This window comes from Suricata suricatta, chromosome 5 (assembly GCF_006229205.1).
Source record: "Suricata suricatta isolate VVHF042 chromosome 5, meerkat_22Aug2017_6uvM2_HiC, whole genome shotgun sequence".
Taxonomy (NCBI): Eukaryota; Metazoa; Chordata; class Mammalia; order Carnivora; family Herpestidae; genus Suricata; species Suricata suricatta.
The window spans coordinates 42,407,600-42,429,960 of record NC_043704.1 but is presented as its reverse complement, the minus strand read 5'-3'; the positions used below and the strand labels follow the sequence as shown (position 1 = coordinate 42,429,960).

The 22,361-nt window shown below is 37.1% G+C and overlaps 1 protein-coding gene across 1 annotated transcript in view; it reads left to right on the top strand.

Moving 5' to 3' along the window:
- The window catches only part of PROS1 (protein S), a 67,412-nt gene extending 48,512 nt beyond the window's left edge, over positions 1-18,900 (top strand). Inside the window, exons 11-15 of the mRNA XM_029939162.1 lie at positions 5,150-5,317; positions 6,604-6,772; positions 12,273-12,421; positions 14,572-14,797; positions 18,496-18,900. Coding sequence (XP_029795022.1) covers positions 5,150-5,317; positions 6,604-6,772; positions 12,273-12,421; positions 14,572-14,797; positions 18,496-18,659 — 876 coding nt within the window. The 3' untranslated portion in view covers positions 18,660-18,900. The remainder of the gene's footprint in view (positions 1-5,149; positions 5,318-6,603; positions 6,773-12,272; positions 12,422-14,571; positions 14,798-18,495) is intronic.
- Positions 18,901-22,361: the final 3,461 nt, after the last annotated feature.

Below are 22,361 nucleotides of genomic sequence, written 5' to 3'. Positions count from 1 at the left end.
AGATACCACTGATCAAGGATAAATATACTGAATAGATTGAATAGGTACCAATATTTTTTTAAATGAAAGAGAAATACCCTAGTAACATCGAAATACACATAGAAAGAGTAATACATATAGTAGTTAATTCAATTTTAAGTATTAGCATATAGATAAGGAATCAATTTGTATAAAGAGTATATACTAGCCAATACCAATTACAGTGCTTAGAAATTAGCATTTTTAGATAATCACTAAAAGTGAGCCTAAAATGGAGTTTTTCATGAAGGTAGTACTTTTAGTCTATAATGGGGAGAACTCTTCTGCAAGAGTCATTGCTATTTTCAGCAGGTACTAACTGAGAACTCAGCTTCACCGTAGAATGTGGTATCCAAAGAGACGCTTTCTATGCCTATAGGATCTGACAAGAAGTCTATATTGAAAAGACATGTAAAGTCATCACTAAATTATTTCATTTCTTAAATTACTCACTCATACACTCATATATTCAGTAAGCCTTCAGTGAACACTTTTTTTTTAATGAACACTTTTAAAATGATAAGTTCCTGGGGCACTTGGGTGATGCATTCATTTAAGCATTGACTCTTGATTTTGGCTCAGGTCATTGATCTCATGGTTTGTGAGATATCAGGCTATGCGCTGACAGTGCAGAGTCTGCTTGAATTCGCTCTCTCTCCCCCTCTCCGCTCTGCTCCTCCCTCCACTCACTCACATGTGCGCCCACGCTCGCTCGCTCGCTCTCTCTCTCTCTCTCTCTCTCTCTCTCTCTTTCTCTCTCAAAATGAATAATCTTTAAAAAAAGGAGAATTTATGAAAATGTTAAGTCCCTGAGTTCAGGGCACTAGAACTATGACAAGAGATTTTCCTTGCTCTTGAGCTTACTTAGTACCTCACAATTTAATAGGTGAACCTTCCTTTTGAACTAATACAATCTAATGTGAAATCATTACAGTACAGGTAGGAAATAAAGTACAGTTGGGCACAGATGTGGTTTACCAAAAATGGGGCTCTCCATCCTTTGATAGCCATAGATTTGGGGCTCTTGACTTTTAAATACACTTTTTTTTTAAGTTTGAGAGAGAGACAGCACAAGTGAGGGAGAGGTAGAGAGAGAGAGGGAGCAGGAGAATCCCAAGGAGGGTCGATACTGTCAGCTGAGAGCCTGATGCAGGGCTCAGACCCACAAACCATGAGATCATATCTTGAGCCAAAAGGAAGAGTTGGACACTTAACCGACGGAGCCACCCAGGTGCCCCGGGGCTCTTGACTGTTAACAAAATCATGTCTGCACATGATCAGGTGCAACTGTCAGAGAAATCACTAAAATTTTGTCTTCTCCAAATGCTCTCATTAGTGTAGCTTTGTTGCTACATCTTCCCTACTGCATCTATATGTCAAATACTTGGTGCATCCAACTATTCCTCCACCGTCCTGAAGAATACATTTTTAAGGCTTTTAAAATTTATTTTTTAAATGTTTATTTATTTTTGAAAGGGAGAGAGAGAGAGAGAGAGAGAGAGAGACGGAGCACACAGGTCAGGTAGAGGCAGAGAGAGAGGGAGACACAGAATCCAGAACAGGCTCCAGGCTCTAAGCTGTCAGCACAAAGGCTCACACGGGACTCACTCATGAACCGTGAGATCATTCCCTTAGCCGAAGTTGGACGTTCAACTGACTAAGCTACCCAGGCCCCCCATGTTTTTAGGTTTGTTTATTTATTTTGAAAGAGAGAGCAAGCGCGAGCAGCGGGGTGGCAGAGAGAGAGGAAGACAGTATCCCAAGCACACCCCACACTGCCAGCGCAGACCTCGATGTGGGGCTTGGACTCTTGAACCATGAGATCATGGCCTGAGCCGAAGTCAGATGCTTGCTTAACTGACTGAGCCACCAGGTGCTCCTGAGGAATACATTTTATTGCCTCCTGTCCCCAAATCACCTATCTAAAAATCACTTTTTCAGCACAGGAGAGCAAACACACTTTTTCTGATTAATACAAATTGAAGTTATCAGGTGTTTGAAGGAGAGTTTAGATATATTTTAGATAATACAGAAGATATATAAGAAGGTAAATATTTACCTGTGAGGCTAACATCGTCAGTTGCAGATAGTGTTTACTAATGATTTATCCATGAATAATATGTTAGAAGCAGGATTCTGGACTGGATAGAAGGCAGGTATTCAGTTCCATTATTTTGTCTTCTATATTTATGATCCTTATTAAAAAGAAACTATTATTTAATGATATGCCCATATTTTAAATAAAACACAAAATTTCCCTTTATAAATTGAATACAACTTGACATTAAAAATTTAAGAACAATAAGCAAATCAGAGAAGAACTTTAATCTGGTAATAAATTCGATGCTGGCTAGCTTTTAAAAATTCTTAATTTGTCATTTTAGTAATTTATGAATTTTCTCCCCCACCATATACATAGGGTTACTTTACTCCCTATCTCTCATTTAAGAAATATTACTTGATGGTAATTTTACCATTTTATAATTTTGATGGCTTGTTAATAAACTGTACAGCTTCAAACAAATTTATGCAGCCACAGAAATTATGTCAAATAAATACATATTTTAAGTAAACACCTTAATTGACAAAGTTAAGTTATATTAATCACTAAACATTAATACTTAAATTACATTAAATGAACTAGACTGTTCACTTAGTACCATTTGCTTCACTAATTTTAAATAATTGTAAAATTTCACATAAAATACTTTAAAAATAAGAATTTAAAATGTAGAATTTAGGACGTGGTAACTGAGATAAATAGAATGTGGGTAATTGTTAATTAAAATGGCTATAAACCATAGAAGTAAATATTGCTATAAGTCATTACATCTCATATTTGGGTATAATTCTAATATTGGTGGGAAATCTGTACTTTGTAGCATAATTTTATTCATTCAAAAAGATACTTATTGAGCGCTTTATGTGTTATTCCTTCTTCTAGGTGGTGAGGCTATAATAGTGATTAAAACAAATGCACGCCCTTGTGGCGCTTGCGTTCTAGTGGTGAGATGTTAACCCCCGTCAACAAATAGCTGAGTCAGACAGTGCTGGGTGCCTGGAGGAGTAAGGGAAGCAAGGCCGGTGATGGAGAGTCACGATAGTGAGTGCGCATGCGCAGTCAGGAAAGCCGTCCCAGTGAGATTCCATCTGACCGGAGACTTGAGGGCACAGATGATGAGACAATATGGGGGGAGATGATTCTGTGCCATGTGGACAGCGCACAGAGCATCAGGCGAGCGGATGTGATTGTTGTAGCTGAGGAACAACACGAAGGTCAGTACAGACGCAGTGGAGTAAGGGAGGGAGAGTGAGGTTAGAAATGCGGTCTGGAATAAAACCAGGTAGAGCCATCTCTATTAGATTTTATGCTAAGTAGAAAGACCTAAGATGATTTTAGGAAGTGACATGATTTAATTTGCAGGTGTTAAAAGATATTCCTAGGGCCACCTGGGTGGCTCAGTTGATTGAGCTTAGAATCTGATTTGGGATTGAACCTCACGTCGGGCTCTCCACTGGTAGTGTGAAACCTTCCTTGGGTTCTCTTGCTCTCGTTCTCTCTCTGCCCCTTTCCGGCTTTTGGGCTCTCTCTCTTTCAGAACAAGTAAACATTAAAAAAAAAAAAAACCTAATCAGGGCATGATGTCTTTGTGGAAATTAGGTAGTAGAGAGTAAGAATGGACAGGATATGGGCTTACAAGACCACTGGACCACTGTAGTAACTCCGTGGAGGAAACATTGTGTCTCTGACTAGATCGTTGATGGTAGGTGGTGAGAAGTGGCCAGATTCTGGATATACTTTTGTGCCCAGCCTTCACTTTAAAATAGATAAAAACTTATCTATCTAGATACTCAGATAAGCATGAGTATACGCTACATGAATATCCTGTAGGGATATTCAGAAGGTTTGCAGGATATTGGCTGTTTTACTGTTTATTTTGCATGATGATCCTGCCTGTTACAGGGTATCCAGCATCTTGCAATGCCAGCATGTATCCTATTCATTGCAACAGCTAAGTACCCCCAAAGTACACCCCACCCTCAAATTTCCCAAATGCCCAATAGTGGGACAGTAGAGCCCCCATTTAAAAATATTGGCATGACTAGGAGGAAGAGATCTGGGGACCGAGCCCTGGGTCTTATTATAGAGGTTGAAAAGAAGAGGAAGAGCCCCCAAAAGAGACAGAGAAGGAGTGGTAAGACTTCTAGAAGCAGGCTAGACTGAGGTTCTAGAGGCCAATGTAACATCTTTCCAGGAGGGAATCATCATTTGAGTAAAATGATGCTGATTGGCTGTGTTGAGGACAGAGCATTGACCAACTTGAAATCTGTAAATGTCATCAAAGTTATTTTACTTTAGAGCATAATTTTTCTTTTCCTGTTGTGCTTTAACATGCCTACTGTTTCACTTCTATTACTGATGAATAAAAGAAGAGTTTGCATTTTGAGTGCTGGGGTTTTGCTTGAGGAGATGGGTTCTTCAAGTTGCCTTTTGAGAGGCTTTTTTTTATTGTTATTTCCCATCACTTTCAATCTTTTTTTTAATGTTTTATTTATTTTTGAGAGAGAAACAACATGAGCAGGGGAGGTTCGGAGAGAGAGGGAGACACAGAATCCGAAGACAGACTCCAGGCTCTGAGCTAGCTGTCAGTACAGAGCCCGATGCGGGGCTGGAACCCAAGAACCATGAGATCATGACCTGAGCCGAAGTTGGACGCCCTACCGACTGAGCCACCCAGGCGCCCCACTTTCAATCTTTTTAAAAAACCCAAACCACTTTCAAAATTGGAAAAACCCAATTTAATTTTATGTATTGTGGTTTCCTATGACCTCGATTACTTTTGATTTTTGAAATAAAGTATAATTTGTGTGTAATTTAAAAGAGTAATACTGATTTTTTTTACTTTAAAATAGTCACTTAATTTTCATACAAGAATTATCATTTTAAAACACATTTTTACCACCTATATAGTAATTAGACATTTCAATGGGTTTATAATAAATTATTACTTTAAAAGAATATTTTGAAAATTTACTTACTGGAAAATTAACAGGATTTTTCCATCTTAGTGTTTCAAATGACATACAGTGATATTTGGTTGTTTGATAATTTCTGTATTTTTAATTGTAGGTCTCTGTGGAAGAATTAGAATACAGTATTAGTGTAAAAATAGCCAAAGAAGCCGTAATGAATATAAATAAACCTGGAAGCCTTTTTAAGCCTACAAATGGATTTCTAGAAACTAAAGTTTATTTTGCAGGATTGCCTCGGAAGGGGGAGAATGAACTCATTAGACCGGTAATGATCCAAGCTTCTATCACTTATCTTGGATGAGTTCCTCTTGTCTGTAATAGATTTGAAGATGTGTTTTTCTTAGAGTCAAAAGAAGTTATTTAGTTGAACACACCAACTGTGACAACTTGAATTGAACAGGGACAAATAACATAGTGATCCTTGAAATTGTTTGAAGGAAATAAGAAAATGAATGTAGTGTTTTGGAGCCCATTTGAACCCCCAGTGTTACTGATGGAGAAGTAGGCGCCTTCTCAGTTCTCTAGCATTAGTTCAGTGTTAATATATTCAGTGTCCGTATTCAGCTACTCTCACATACAGATATATTTTTGAGTTCAAAAATATAATATTTTGTAGAATCCAGTCAAAGAATTTTCTTAGGTCTATTTTAGCACTTAAATTTTGGACATGGAATAGCATATAAGGTAGAACTTCTAAAAATCTTAAAAAAAAATCTTTGCTCGGAGTACAACTTCAGCCTGTCATAAATTGAAGTTATCTGTAATAGATGATTTTCTGCATATGATGTTTGTCTAATACCATGGAATAGGTTTCATGAAGGAGACTAATCACTGTCCTTGAAGAGTTTTAAATATTTTATTTGAAGTCATGGCCCTGCCAATTATACTTGCTGATTTTACTTAAATATTTACTATTTTATATCTATCTTTTACTCATGGCAATTCACAGTTACCATAGCTTTTGAAAGATTTCTGAAATATGATATAAAACCTGAATTTGTTAACTCATGTCAGAGTGAATATATCTGTTCCTTTGAAATTGATAAATCAAGACACTTTAAAAGTAAAGTATATTATTCAAAAGCTATTTATGAAATGGCTACTGTGTGTCTTGGGTCTGGTTGGATGCTTTCTTGGAGACTAAAGAAAGCAAACACTTTTGCCCTTGAAGAGGGTCAGCGTCTGATGACAAGACAAACCTATGCTATAAATGCAATTAAAGAAAGCAGCGTTCAGCCCAGGGCCACACCTAGTAGCATACCTGGGACTTGAGAGCAAAAAAATTCTCTCTGGCTGGGAAAGGCAAGTAGGGATTAAGGTGTTAAAAATCATTAGGATCCCCGTGGAGGTCTGGATGGCATAAGCTCCCTGTTACTGAAAAAGAAGGATGCCTTCAAAAACTAGATGAAATTCAAAATATTTAAGATACTTTAAAATGTCATCAAAGAAAGAGTTTTCCTTCTAAATGAAAACTGCATCTATAATCAATTAAACCACTTCTGAGTCTGACTTGTTTAAGATGCACTCCTTGACCTCTATTTCATTTGTTAGATTAACCCTCGTCTAGATGGATGTATACGAGGCTGGAATTTGATGAATCAAGGAGCTTCGGGAGTAAAGGAAATTATTCAAGAAAAACAAAATAAGCATTGCCTTGTCACTGTGGAGAAGGGTTCCTACTATCCTGGTTCTGGAGTTGCCCAATTTAACATAGATTATAGTAAGTGATTTCCCATTTTACTTCTCTTTTCTCAGTAGTGACTAAATTTGTTCATTGACAGTCTATCGTAATTCCTTCAGTAAACATTATTGAATACTTAGTATGTACCAGAAATAGTGTTAGACTTAATCATATTGTTATATATATATTTTAATTAACTTTTTGCAGTATGTTAGGGTGAAATGGCAGTTGAATATGCTTATATTATTATTTAAGGATTATTGGCACGTAACCTGATTAATTTCAAGTAAATTCAATTAACATATGTTAAGGTTCACCAATTTCTCAGTTGTATTGAGTCTACTGATTAATACATCAAAAAGATTCATCATTTCTGGCATTTTCATGTGATTGTTTTTTAAAATGTCCCCCTCTGTTGAAATTGCCCATCTGTCCATATTTTCTACCTGAACCTTCAACTTATTAATCATAATTATTTTAAATTCCCTGTCTGATAGGTCCAATATCTGTGTTGTATCTAAGTCTGGTCATGTTGATTGCTTTGTCTCTTGACGATGAGTTGTTTTTGTTTCCTTCTGAATTGGATAATTTTTGGTTTAAAGACTAGCATCTTATGTAGAATAGAAGAGCCAGATAAATAATATTTATGTCTGGAAATGAGCATACTTCTGCTTTTCCTAGGCCCTTAATAAAGTGGTTGAATCAGTCTCATCAAGAGTTGAGCTGTTTAAGCTTTCTTGTTTCAATGAGTACCCTTCAAATTCCCTTATTGTTACCTTGTGTTTATGGTAGGAAATGGTTTACCAGAGGATTTTTCTTAATAGCTGATCTATCTTTAGCTTTAAGTATTCTATTTAGGATACCTTAGAAAGTGCCTCTCCATGGTCTTGCTTCACCCCAGAAGAATGCTCTTGTTACTTGACATTTGCTAGCATGGTAGCGGGATCTGGGGAGCATTCTCTAATGTTCTGATACAGATTCCGTTTTGGGCAGGTATTGTATCCCTGGACTTTTCATTGTCCCCCTTCCAACCACCAGTGGGGGAGATATCTAATGGTCAAGACTCAAGATATCTTTCTGCTCCTTTTCTGTGGTAGGTGCTTTTTGGTTGTTTATTTTGTTTTTTCCAGTTTCCTTTCCCTACCCTGTAGAAGCGCTGGGTCTTTGCATGTGTCCTAATGGTGACAAGGTTTGTTGCCTTTTTCCCAAAGCTGTAAGGCTTTTGTTGCCCTAGAAAAGACAGAGAAGGATTTGGTTGGGACTTTTTACACTTCCTGCAGGTTGCTGCTCCTCTCCTCTAGGCCTGCACCAGGAGGGAAGCTTTCTTTGATTTCTTTCTCCGCCCCATTTTTCTCTTGAGTACCCATTTAAGGTCCATGAAGAAGAGCCTATAAATGGGTATGATTCCTCATGTGCCTGCAGTTCTCAGCGCTTCTGTATTCTCATACGAGCCACCACTTGGAATATCAGCAGTGTGTTAGTATTTTTATTTAAATTCTTCCTATCAAATTATGTAGCATCTAGGTGTCTGCTCTGGGTAAGAGGGTAAACCCTTACTGTGTCTTCATGGAAGCACTTGTCTTTCTTCAGATTTCAAGTTGGTGGCTCTGCAACCTCAGCTCTTTGATAGTTCAAGAAAAATTGTGTTTATGTAGATAATTGGTCTTTTGTTGTTGTTTTAAGGCCAGGAACAGTGCTATTCCCAGCTTTTTTCTGTACATTCTAAGCAGGACAGGAGCTCTTCCCAAACTGACCCAGGTTTTTGTGATACAGATCAAGGGAGACTACTGAGTACTGAAAACGAACCATGGACTGAAGGGGGAGGGGGCGGGAAGGAGGGGGTAATGGTCATGGTGAGGGGCAATTATGGGGAGAAGCACTGGGTGTTACATGGAAACCAATTTGACAATAAACTATTAAAAAAATTAAAAAAATAAAAGATCATGGTATAGGAGGAACATAAAAAATATATATTATCTCTTAAAAATAAAATAAAATAAAATAAAAATTTAAAAATAAAAATACAAAATATAAATAATATTTCTGTAATATCCTTGGGCATACATCTTTGTATTTTTATATAATTCTGTAGGAGAGAATCTTAGGTTATGTCCATCAAAGATTATTCAAATGTATAGTTTCTGTTGCTCAGATTCTTTTCCAAAGATGTTTTATGAATTTGTACTTCTACCAACAGAGTAAGAAGACTTATGCTTGAGATTTGTTTCCAATCTTAGAGTTGAAAAATTATCTTGTAATTTTAAATATTATTATCCCAATTTCTACCAAAGTTGAATATCTTTCCACATGTTTATTAGCTATTTTTATATCTGAATTATCTTATTAGGTTCTTTGTCTTTTTCGGTTTAGGAGTTCATTATTTTGCATTATAAATTTAATGTTAATCTTATATTTCTACTTTAAGAAAAAAATACATATATGTTTTTTAATGTGTATTTTTGAGAGAGAGAGAGAGAGAGACAGAGTGTGAGCAGGGGAGGGACGGAGAGAGAGGGAGACACAGAATTCGAAGCAAGCTCCAGGCTCTTAGCTGTTAGCTTTGAGCCCAATGCAGGACTTAAACCACAACCATCATGACCTGGGCCAAAGTTGGACACTTAACCAACTGAGCCACCCAGGTGCCCCAAGAAAAAAAAATGTATTTTAAATGTGTTTATCTGTCTAAAAAAAAAAAAAGTTTTGCTACAGTTTTAAGGAGAAATCTTACTCTGGTACTTTCTGTATTCTTAGTATAAATTAATGCAATGTCTTTAACTTTAGTTCTGTTCTGTATATGAAACGTTTTTTAAAAAATGTTTTAATTAGGGTTGATGACTGAATACAGGAAAAAACTAGGCCCACAATAATTTGCTTGAAGGAAAATCTCGCTAGAAAGAAAATAAAAATAGTTATATTTTATCTGATAAAAATAGCCTTCATAAGTAATTTGTTATTTCATTCATGGATAACTTGGAAGTGACCAACGTTTTTTTTAATGTATATTCAAATTAGTTAGCATATAGTGCAGTGATGATTTCAGGAATAGAATCCAGTGATTCATCCCCTACATATAACACCCGGTGCTCATCCCAACAAGTGTCCTCCTTCATGCTCTATGCCCACTTAGCCCATCTCCTCACCCCAAACCCCTCCAACACTCAGTTTGTTCTCTATATTTAAAAGTCTCTTATGTTCTGTCCCCCTCCCTGTTTTTATATTGTTTTTGCTTCCATTCTCTTATGTTCATCTCTGTTGTATCTTAAGTTCCACATATGAGTGAAGTCAAATGATATTTGTCTTTCTCTGACTGACTAATTTTACTTAGCATAATACACTCCAGTTCCATCCACATTGTAGTAAATGGCAAGATTCCATTATTTTTGATTGCCAAGTAATATTCCATTGTGTGTATATACTACTTCTTTATCCATTCATCAGGTGATAGACATTTGGGCTCTTTCCATACTTTGGCTATTGTCAATGGCACTGCTATAAACATTGGGGTGCATGTGCCCCTTCAAAACAGCACACCCAGTGCAATTGCTGGGGCATAGGGTAGATTTATTTTTAATTTTTTGAGGAGCCTCCATAATGCTTCCCAGAGCAGTTGCATCAGTTTGCATTCCCACCAGCAGTGCAAAAGGGTTCCTCTTTCTCTGCAGCCACGCTAACATCTGTCGTTGCCTGAGTTGTTCACTTTAGCCGTTCTGACTGGTGTGAGGTCGCATCTCATTGTGGTTTTAATTTTTATTTTGCTGATGATGAGTGATGTTGAGAATCTTTGCATGTGTCTGTTAGCCATCTGGATGTCTTCTTTGGAAAAGGGTCTCTTCATGTCTTTTGCCCATTTCTTCACTGGACTATTTGTTTTTTGGGTGTTGAGTTTAATAAATTATCAATTTTGGATACTAACCCTTTATCTGATATAGGTTATATATATTTGCAAATATCTTCTCCCAGCATCTGTTGGTTGCCTTTTAGTTTTGTTGATTGTTTCTTTCACTGTGCAGAAGCATTTTCTTGATGAGGTCCCGACAGTTCATTTTTGCTTTTGTTTCCCTTGCCTCCAGAGATGTGTCGAGTAAGAAGTTGCTGTGGCTGAGGTCAAAGAGGTTTTTGCCTGCTTTCTCCTCGAGGATTTTGATGGCTTCCTGTCTTACGCTTAGGTGTTTCATCCATTTTGAGTTTATTTTTGTGTATGTTGTAAGAAAGTAGCCCAGGTTCAATCTTCTGCATGTTGCTGTCCAGTTTTCCCAACACCATTGGATCTGTGTCTGTATCCCATTGGATATTCTTTCCTGCTTTGTCAAAGATGAGTCAGTCATATGTTTGTGGATCCATTTGTGGATTCCCTGTTCTGTTTTATTAATCTAAGTGTCTGTTTTTGTGCCAGTACCATACTACCAGAAGGTGACCACTTTTAAATTAATATTTAATGTTACATTATAATTTTGGTACATTTGCATGTTTATTTTACTTTGAGTTTGTTAATATCATAAATTTACTTATTTCAAAGTTTCAACTTATATAATATATATTTTTTCTTACGGGTGGAAATTAAAGGATTATAATGAAAAAAATGTAATAGCATTAGATGTGGCTAAATGGAAGATCATCTTGTCAAGGCTCATTATTTTCTCCATTCACATTCACCTTTTCAAAATCTACAAGTGATATTTAGGCTATTGTTATGTATTACTTCTTATTAAATAAGGAAGACTTCAAATTGTGAATTAACATTTTTAGGAATTACACTATTTTGGAAACATATTAAGTCAACAAATATTTGTTGAGTGACGACTGTGGAAAACAAAGTGGTAGAAGAAACACGTAGAGGCTGCACTCTAGTGGGAAGGACAGTAATGAATAAAAACAATGTGAACTATTATGACAAGAGAATCGCAGAAGAGTCCCTGTTAGAATTTCAGAATCCAGAGTTGATTTCAGAGTATTTCTCTACTTTCAAACAAACTATCTAACTCCCCTATTTTGTATAAATCCTATTTTACCTTCCCCCTGCTTTGAACTAACCCCCTGCCTCCTTTTATGGATGAGGAGTGGTGGAATGGTGACCACAGCTATACCTCAGTGTTCCCTCAGAAATATTACAATAAATTCAGTGAACTTCCTTCTAGATGTGTGCTTTCAAATATAACCACTCTGAGATTTGACCAGTGGTGAATATAGAGGCAGAAGGAATATCTGTAAAAGAGCAAACGGGGAAAATACATAATAATCTGAAATACCACATCTAGAATTTTATTTTAGAAAAAACAGAAGGATGAGGCTTCATTCATGTGGTTTTATTTTTTGCCTGCATTTCAAAAAAATGGCTTTTGTTTTTTGTTTTTGTTTTTTGCCTAGGTTATATAGATCATTGAGAAAGGAGAGCTAAAATCTGTACTTGTTTTAATGGCTTAGGTATGAATAAGATAGTACTAATTCCTTCTGGCATACTTTAGGAGTATACTGATCCTGCTTATGTCTTATTGTTTATTTTTGTTTGTTTTGTTTTGTTTATGTCTTATTGTTTAAACAGATAATTTATCCAACGCCGAGGACTGGCAAATAAATGTGTCCTTGAACATTCGTCCATCCACGGGCACTGGTGTTATGTTTGCCTTGGTTTCCGGTGTCAGCGTGCCCTTTGCCTTGTCTTTGGTAGACTCCACCTCTGAAAACCTTCAGGTAACTTTACTAAACCTTTGTGATTCTCGTTTTTCGTTTTGTTTTGCTTTTTTATCTATGAAATGGATATATTAGCAGTATTTACCTCAAAGTGCTATTTTGAAGATTAAATGAGATAACATATGTAAAGTATTTGGCACAATCTTTAGCACATTAGTAAAGACTCCATAAATGTCCATTATTATTACTTTCTTGCTGGCTTATTTCCAAGGTCTGATTAAAGAAGTAGAGAGGAGAAATTGAAAAGCCTGTTACTGCATCTACAGCCAAGATTAGTGGGACTCACACATTGGCTGCCTTGAGCCTTCCCAGAATACATAGAGATCCACCTTTATTTAGAATTCTGGAAGTATCATGGGAGTTAGTCTGTACTAACAACATAAGAGTGATTCTGATTAAGACTCAGTCACAAGTATGCTGTGCCTAATTATGATGTTTTGTGCTCTCTGGCACTCTTAATCTTTTCTCCCATGAGTAAATTAGAAAGAACTAGAAAAAATTATGGCTTCTTGCTGGCAACTCTGATTTGAAATTAGGAGGAAGAACAGGAAAAAAAAACCCTCTTGGATAAAAGGAAACATGAGCATTATCAGAAGATCTGTATTATTTAGCCTTCTATTAGAGGCTAATAGTTCTGACTATGTGTCATCAACAGTGGATTCCAACAAGTTACAGCAAGAAGCTTGCGTTTGTGTCCAGGTTGGCTTAGATGTTCTCTCTTGCTTTTGGAAAGAGACATATAATTGAATAATGTCTGTAATAATAAGATGTGCTGTTTGCAGCTTAATGATGAGTGAAAGGAGTTTCTGGTGGTTAAGTGGTTAAGCCTAAGCAACCTAAGAGATCCTGCTGAATGCTTATCTCCAGTCTACTACAGGAGCTTACTACTTTAGATTTCAGCTTTTTGTTTGCCTTTTTTTTTTAACAAAATGGAAATCCTATTTTCAGCACTATATCCGTTCAGTAGAGGACATTAAGGCATGCCATGTCTTTGATGTTTATTTGATCTTTTCTGTGTTTGACTCCATGATGGCTTCTTCTTCCTTCTTCCTCTTCTTTCTTCTTCCTTCCTTCCTTTCCTCCTCCTCCTCCTTCTTCTCCTCCTCCTTCTCCTGCTCCTCCACCTTCTTCTTCTCCTTCTCCTTCTCCTTCTCCTCCTCCTCCTCCTCCTCCTCCTCCTCTTTCTCTTCCTCTTCCTCTTCCTTCTCCTTCTTCTTCATGTCAGATTGACTTCTCAAGATCAGTGTGCAGTGTTTCATAACATCATGTCACCTACTACTGACCATTCTGGAACAGTTTGTCAGCTGACTATTTTAACACTTTTAGTGAGTTCAAGGACATAGACATGAATAAACAGTGACAGATTTCCTCAAATAACCTGCATTTGTGAAGTATAAACTTACCATAGGTATCTTGGATTCTTTAATGAATATTTCAGACTCTCTTTCTACCTACCATCTCATAACATCCATATTCCTGGTTCTGATTTTATTTTCTGTCTTTTTACATTTCCTCTACACACACATGAGTTATATGCATAGATCACTCCCAACAAGTTGAGTGATTTTGTGTATCAGCAGTTTGAAAAGTTAACAAAATGAAGACATTTTCTCTTTTGAATATCTTCCGGTGACTACGCTGACTTACTGCTTATGCTCCCTGGCTTTTCCCTCTGAGGGTGTCTTCTCTCACTTTCCCCCAAGTCTTACAGGGTTGCTTGTGTGGCACACAAAAACCTCTCAGTCTTGCTGGCATTTGCTTACTAACGCACTTTAAATTTCCCTAGTCTTTTCCCCAACAAAGAGTTATTCAGCTCCTTCCTTTTTCATATGTAAGTTTTGAAGTTAGGAAGGCCCACAAACAGAAAAAATATTGCTTAAGACATGAGTTCAGTGAAACAACTCTCTTGGCTTACTGAATTTTCAGAAACCACTATACATTTACATCCTAGCTGACCCTGAAATTTGTAAAGCTAATATATATTTTAAAATTATGATTATTATAATATTTTTTAATTTAAGCTGGGAGGCTTTATCTTACTTGTTTTTTCCTCATTGAAATTCAATTTTCGAATTTAAAAACTCAAAGACACTCTTAAGTGGCATTGCCATTAATACTTGCTTATATTTTGTCTTTACTCTGTTTTTCAGGATATCCTGGTATCTGTTGAAAATATGGTAGTATCTCGGATAGAGGCCATAAATCTGTGTTCCTATCAACAATCCCATCTGGAAGTAAGCGTCAACAGAACTAGTCTGGAGCTGTTGACTTCACTTAAAAATCATATCGTCTACTCCGAAGGCCTTCAAAGTCAACTTGCCATTTTGGACAAAGCAATGAAAGAAACAGTGGCCACTTACTTGGGTGGCCTTCCAGGTATCTTCTTGCTTTTGTTTCAAAATTATTTTTAAAAAGTTTTTAACAGTATGTTTTTAATCAAATTGATAGTATTTTATTTTATTTTTTAAATGTTAGGTGTTTAATTTTTTTTTTACATTTATTTATTTTTGAGAAGTAGAGAGAGACAGCACGAGTGGGAAAGGGCCAGAGAGAGAAGGAGACACAGAATCCAACACAGGCTCCAGGCTCCATGCTGTCAGCACAGAGCCTGACTGGGAACTTGAACTCACAAACCGTGAGATCATGACCTGAGCCGAAGTCAGACACTTAACTGACTGAGCCACCCAGGCGCCCCAAATTGATAGTATTTTAAATATGTCATTTTAGTAAAAGGACATTAGAAAGGTAAGACAAAACTCCAGTATCTATTAGTCTTTTCCTGGGGATTTATATTGACATTTTATTGATACATTTAGTTTTTTTTCTTAATAGTGAGCTAAAACTAACCAAGTTTTGCTGCATTTGACTATCCTAGTGAGAACATATTTTTAATTTTTATTTTCTTAATGTTTATTTTTGAGAGAGAGAGGGAGAAAGAGAGAGACAGAGCATGAGTGGGAGAGGGGCAGAGAGAGCAAGAGAGAGACAGACAGACAGAATCAGAAGCAGGCTCCAGGCTCCAAACTGTGAGCACAGAGCCTGAAATGGGGCTTGAACACAAGAGCAGCAAGATCATGACTTGAGCTGAAGTCGAATGCTCAACTGACGGAGCCACCCAGGTGCCCCCAGAACATATTTATTATTTCAGTTCATCCTCACAATAGTCTTGTGAATTCAATATTTATTCTTCAATTAATCCATCCTTATATTTGTTAAGAAACTACATCCCAGGTACCAGGGACATGGTAATAAAAAAAATAGATGTGACCCCTGCTTCTAAGCCTTTTACAATCTAGTGGTAGAGGTAGACATTAAATAACCAATAGGAAAATCTGAGGATAATTAAAATGGTTGTAACTCCTATGAAAGAATAGTATGTATTGCCTGAAAATGGGAACTTGGTAGGGGCCAGGAATGAGCTCTCTACAGAAAAGGCTAAGATGTAACTATGATAAATTGAAGGATTAAATTTAACCAAGTAATGGGGTAGGAAGTGGAATCAATATGCAAGTGAAATGGTCTATGTGTGGGCAGAATGGGTGGTTGACATGCTTGAGGAATGTACAGAAGAGGGGATGATGAGGGCATATTGAGCCAAGGGGATGGTAGTGCAGGATGAGGCTGTGACCTGGGTGGGGATTTGTAGAGCTGGGTTGGGGTCCTGAGTCTTATTGCAAGAGCCATGCAAGTCTTTAAAAACATTTAGGCAAGGAAATGGTATATCAATGTACCATGCATGATGAATGGAGATGGACAGGTGGGAGGCAGGGAGATGAGCTGCGGGCTCCTGAAGCAGTCCAGCTGTAGGAGCAGTAACAACAGAAGCAACAAGTATACCACCAGCAGTCAGTGGATAGTGAACAGTCTGGGCATTGTTCAGACTGCTTCAAGTGGATCCACTTACTCAATTCTCAAAATAGACCTGTGAGGCAGGTGCTGGTATTATCCCCATATTACAGAGGAGGAAGCTGCTGGACTGGGATGATGGCAGGGAAGGTGGCACACAGTGATTAGTTTGGAGCTATCTGTGAAAAACAACATTAATAGGATGTGGGGCCCCTGGGCATCTCAGTTGGTTGAGCATCTGATTCTTGATTTTGGTTCGGGTCATGGTATCACAAGTTCGCAAGATGAGCCCTGCATCAGGCTCTGTGTTGACAGTGTGAAGCCTACTTGGGATTCTCTCCCCTTTCCTCTCTCTCTGTGCCCCTCACTTGCTCCCCCTTCAAAATAAATTAAAAAAAAAAAAGGATAGAAAGGCAGTGTGAGGATCTCCTTCCTAGGCGATCTGGCATGCCTAATTTCATGGGTGGAGATTTCATTTACCACAGGGTAGGGAAAACTGGAGGAAAAGCACATTCATCTTTTACTTAATATTGGAAAATATGAAATTGGTATCAATCTTTCACTTTAGTGGTAAAAATAATTGAAGGAAAAAGTTTTTTAGAAATATTTTCAACTACCATTTTCAGGTTATTCTCATAGGGAAAATTCTTAGATAGATAGATAGAAAATTTAGCATGGTTAATTATTAGAAAGTTACTTAAGTTACTATGGTTAATTATTAGGAAGTGTAATTATAGTTCAAATGAATGAATTCTATATTGAAATCTATCTACCTCCTTATTTAAAAATTAGTTGAATGCAATTTTTATAAATCAGACAATGAAAGAGTTCAAAAGAGATGAAACTATCAAATTTTAGTGGTTCCAGGACTTTTGCACATGCACTGAAAATTGACTTCAGGTAAGCTGTGGTTAGGAAAAGAGGGAGAGAAATTGAGGAGAACTGACCATTGAGGTATTAGGACTATAAGCAGTGGGATGGGTAAAGTATCAGTTAACAGGCAAAATAGCCACATTGAATTTAATGTTATGAATTTAAAATCAGGGAAAATTGATGATTCTGAGGATTTTTAGAATAGCGGCATAATCTTTGATGCTCAGCCAAACTTGAAAGGGTTTCATAAAAAGTGCTGTGAGCCCCTGGAAAAGTGTGGCCTTTATTCACTGTACTGGCAAACCAGAGGTAGAAATTTTGAACTGAATATTTTTTGCATAAGGCCCTGAGGAAGAAGAATAAAGGCTCTGAAAAATGTCCCATTGGGAGCCAAATTGATGGAGAGAAGATGCCAAAAAAGAAGCAAGTAGAGAGATGGATGTTATTAAGATGAACCATAGCTCTTAGGAATGCCTGGGTATACCTCAATATTCAGTCTGATGAAGAAAGTGAAAGTATAGAAAGGCCCAAAGACCCTAAACTATTCACTGAAGCATTTTTAAAATTATTTTTTAGAACAAACAGTACATAAAATGAATTCCCTATCATGAGTTGCCGTTTTATGCTCAGCAAGAAGCTATTTTGGGGGAAAATATAGAAATGTGCCTTTATTCTAGCAATAATAAAGGGTATATATTTATCATGGCATTTTAAAAAGATTTCAAAGTAGCTACAGTTTGGAGTTGAAAAAATTATTTAAAAATACTTATAAGCTATTGCTCAAATTTAAAGAGAAAATAATAGGGGCACCTGGGTGGCTCAGTGAGTTAAGTATCTGACTTGATTTGGGCTCAGGTCATGATCCCAGGGTCATGGTATCGAGCCCTGCATCAGGCTCCATACTGAGGATGGAGCCTGCTTGAGAGTCTCTCTCTCTCTCTCTCTCTCTCTCTCTCTCTCTCTTTCTCTTTGACCCTCTCTCCTGCTCTCATACTCTCTCTCTCTCTCTCAAAAAACTTTTTAAAAAAGACCAAATAATAAAGTAGAACATCACTAGTAAGAATATGCTCTTTTCTATTCTATTTCAAGTGTGTTTACTTATCTTAGGTTTTGATGAGACTGATTGTGTTTATGAAATCAGAGGAACTCATGATGTGCTGAATCCAGTGCCAAGCACAATACTTTATATACATAGGAGTCACTTAATATAAATTTATTGGATAGAAGCACATTACTAACTTTTGCTCTGTGATTAGAATTAGGTTGGAAATGGGAAGTCTGAATAGTTCCTCTAATTGTAAGCAAATAAGATGCCAAAAGTATTGGGCTAATATTTTAATGTTCTGTTTTTACAGATATTATTCCATTCAGCGCCACACCAGTGAATGCCTTTTATAATGGCTGTATGGAAATGAACATTAATGGTGTTCAGTTGGATCTGGATGAAGCCATTTCTAAGCATAACGATATCAGAGCTCACTCGTGTCCATCAGTTTTGAAAAACCCAACAAATTCTTAAGGCATCTTTCCTGCACTGATAATATATTTTTCCTGTGTGTAATTATACTTATGTTTCAATAATAGCTGAAGGGTTTTACCTGCGATGTGCAGAACTTGATTATTTTATGGGTACTTTGACTTTCCTGGAATTTCCAAGGTCTTTTATCAAGAGAACAAGATCCTTTTGTGATACAAGTCATTTTAAAAAATTCTTACCTCTGTTGCTGCCTAGAAATTAAATAATGAAATACATAAACATTTCTAATGTGAATTTTTTTTTTCTACAAATGACATTTCCTCATTATGTTTGCAAAAGTAGAATTTAATTTTATCACCATGAGCTAGTATTTATATATCTGTGTTTTTTGGAAGGCAGAGAAGTAAACTGAAACAAAAGTATGTACTAAATACTTGTGATGATAGCAGATACTATCTTATTTGTTGTTTCCTAATGAAGGCGGAAGGAGAGACAGTGGCCCAGTAAGTATGAATTGAATGGAAGGCTTTAGATTTATTCCCAAGCATCTCCTCAGGGGGACAAGTTTTGCCTTCATTTTTCTTTCACTTAGCTTCACATTTGAACCAGTAGCTCTCATGAGTTACAAAACAAGTAGGACACATGTTCCCAAGAGCACATGGTTGTTGCTGGTTAGTAACTGGATTTTATGAAGATGAGATCCTAGATTGTGCTGGAATGGGTGTGGAAACCTGGGTTGGGCATGTTCCTTAAATTTGGCTGCAGGGCACACAACTCCGAGATTAGAAAAGGCCAAGCCTAAGTGGAAAGGATGAATGAGAGAATGAATAAATTGGAAGTTCATAGTTTTGCCTGCATCCGACTTTAATTACCAGGGTAACTTGCCAGCATGTGATTACTGCAGGACAAAAAGAACTCGGAAAAGTAGAACATAAGGAACAAAAGCATAACCACACAGGGACATAGTTAAGATTGTGTCTTTGGTGTAAGGAGGTACGAGTGCCACATCCTTGTTGGTAATGTGTTTCAAGTGGCAGTTTTATCATTCCCAAATCTACCAGTCACATTAGGTATGTATCAGAGTTTTCACTGATAGTTTTGGAAAACAAATTTTTTTTTCTACTGTAGATATTTTGTATCATGTAAAACATAATAAATTGGAGTATATTCCAAAAATGTATGTGAATAATATCTATATTCTTTTTTTAAATTTTTTTTAACATTTATTTATTTTTGAGAGATAGAGAGAAACGGATCATGAACAGGGGAGGAGCAGAGAGGGAGACACAGAACCAGAAACAGGCTCCCGGCTCTGAGCTGTCAGTACAGAGCCTGACGTGGGGCTTGAACCCACAAACCATGGGATCATGACCTGAGCTGACGTCGGACATGCATCTGATTGAGCCACCCAGGCGCCCCATAATATCTATATTCTGTCAATCCTTGAACAGAAGGTAAAATTATGTAATATACATGTAAGTCTTCATAAAGTACAGTAGTTCTTTAGTTGAAAGATATAAAGCTCAGATATTTGATCAGTAGTTATGGTTAAAGTGAACCCTGGAGCTCAGAAAGGGGAAAAAAAGCAAAGGTAACATGTTGAGTGTTTGACACATAAATTGTGCCGGCCCATCTTACTGGATGTAATCTTTTTCCCAATTACCGTGGTGTACTGTGAGTGATGAATTCAGTCAGCAACTACTGACAATTAGGTTGATGTAAAAAAGCAAAGAAGTAGAAAAACTGAGCATATGAAAAGGAAAAAAAGGAAAGGAAAGAAGGGAAAACGAATTTTCTTTGGGGAAGAGTTTTCAGATTCTTGTTTAATTATGCCCAGGTACAATGACAGTATGGGGACCAATTCCACAATTCCCATCAGAAACAGGAAACTTCCAACATGCAGTGATCTTCACAAAGGCTGCATCTCCCTTTGAGAGGCATGTACAAATGGCTTGGGGTGGGGGGTGTTTCTTACAGACAAGATTTATCTGACAATGATTTTACACTTGGGTTACTTGCTATACCAGACTTCAAGGTTTCCCAGAGAACTTACGATTGAAAATTGGATCTTCCCCTATAGAAGAGGATAAATCCTCTTTCTTACTAAGTTTCAAATGGTGGAATCGAAAATCTCATTAGGTAAGTAGTCTCCAGATGGATAAAGCACTTGATACCTCTGATCCTTTTCCAAGTTGATCTTAAGGGAGTTTGGGTCAATATTTAAATGACAAACGAAGAATCTAATGTCATTATCTGGAGTTCCAAAATAAATCAATGTAAAATGATAATAGATTATTTTACATGAATATAAAACTTAATTAAACAGAGCCTTATTGAACACGGGTTGAGGCTGGAGCCTTCAGGGATGACTATCTTACTGAGCCAACTCAGCACGTACAAGGCAGCCACAGAGGACTAGCAGCTGGCTCTTCTGGAAAATAGGTACAGTCCTAGCCTATTTTGTACATGAAGCTAGCATATTACAAGGAGGGGATCCGAACCTGTGCCATCTGCATTAAGAGTTTATGCCCAAATTCAAGACTCTATATTGCTCCTGTATTCTTACTAGTTATTCCACCTCTCAGCAAATGTTAATTGTTGGAGTGAACAGATTCTGTATTCAGCTCTACGTAGAACTTGCTATGTCTTTGATTCTCAGTTGATAAGGTTAACAATTTAAGAATTTTGAAGACAAATGTAATATTATTTAATTAAATTAAGGAAATGCTGACAATGACTCTGAAAATCTATATAATTAGAACTCTGGGCTCTATAGTGTCCTAGGAAAACCATGGAGAAAATGTTCTAGTCCTGCTATAAAAATATTCATAGTCTAGGAGATAGTAATGGTACAAGTAATTCAAATATGAGCCTGAGTTTGGCAGGAGGTGTAACAGGGGAATAAACCATATACAGGGGTAATGGTGAGGGAGAAATTGATTACAAATGGAAGCAGAGTGAATTGCTATTTAAATTAGGCCTACTAAGATATATATGAATTTCCTGGGGCACTTGGGTGTCTGAGTTGGTTAAGTGTCTGACTCTTGGTGTCAACTCAGGTCTTGATCTCACAGTCATGAGATTGAGCCTGCATCGGGCTCTGCCCTGAGCATGGGGCCTGCTTGGGATTCTCTCTCTCTCCTTCTCTCTCTGGCCCTCCCCTGCTCATTCTCTCTCTTTCACGCACACACATGCACACTCAAAATAAATAAATATTAAATATATTCATACATATATATTCATATACATATATATGAATTTTCATTAGTTTCTCTGCTCCAGCGCCTCTTTCCCACAATGTTTTGCTAATCTCTCACACACAGATATCTTATTTCACTATAATTCTCAAAATCTCCTCTATTTCCTTATTGATTATTGCATGAAGTACAGATGATTAATCCTAGCTTTCAAGAGCTTTTATCATTAAACTAGTGGATGTCAACCCAAGATGCTTATTACACTCACTGGCCCCATTGCAGACAACTGAATCAGAAGATTCCCATGGATAACCAGAATTACAAGTCACAGATTACAAGTCTGGGTTCTTCCCTAACTTTATGCACGCCCTCTGTCTCCTTTTGTCTCCCATATGCATATAAGCTCACACGGGCACACAGACATAAAGCAAAAAAATCAGTGAAATGTAGAAATAGGAAAAAGGGAGAGGAACAGCTATGAGTGAGTGTGTGTGAACAACACCAGGAGGAGAGGAAAAGACAGAGAAAATGAGATGAGAAAGATATG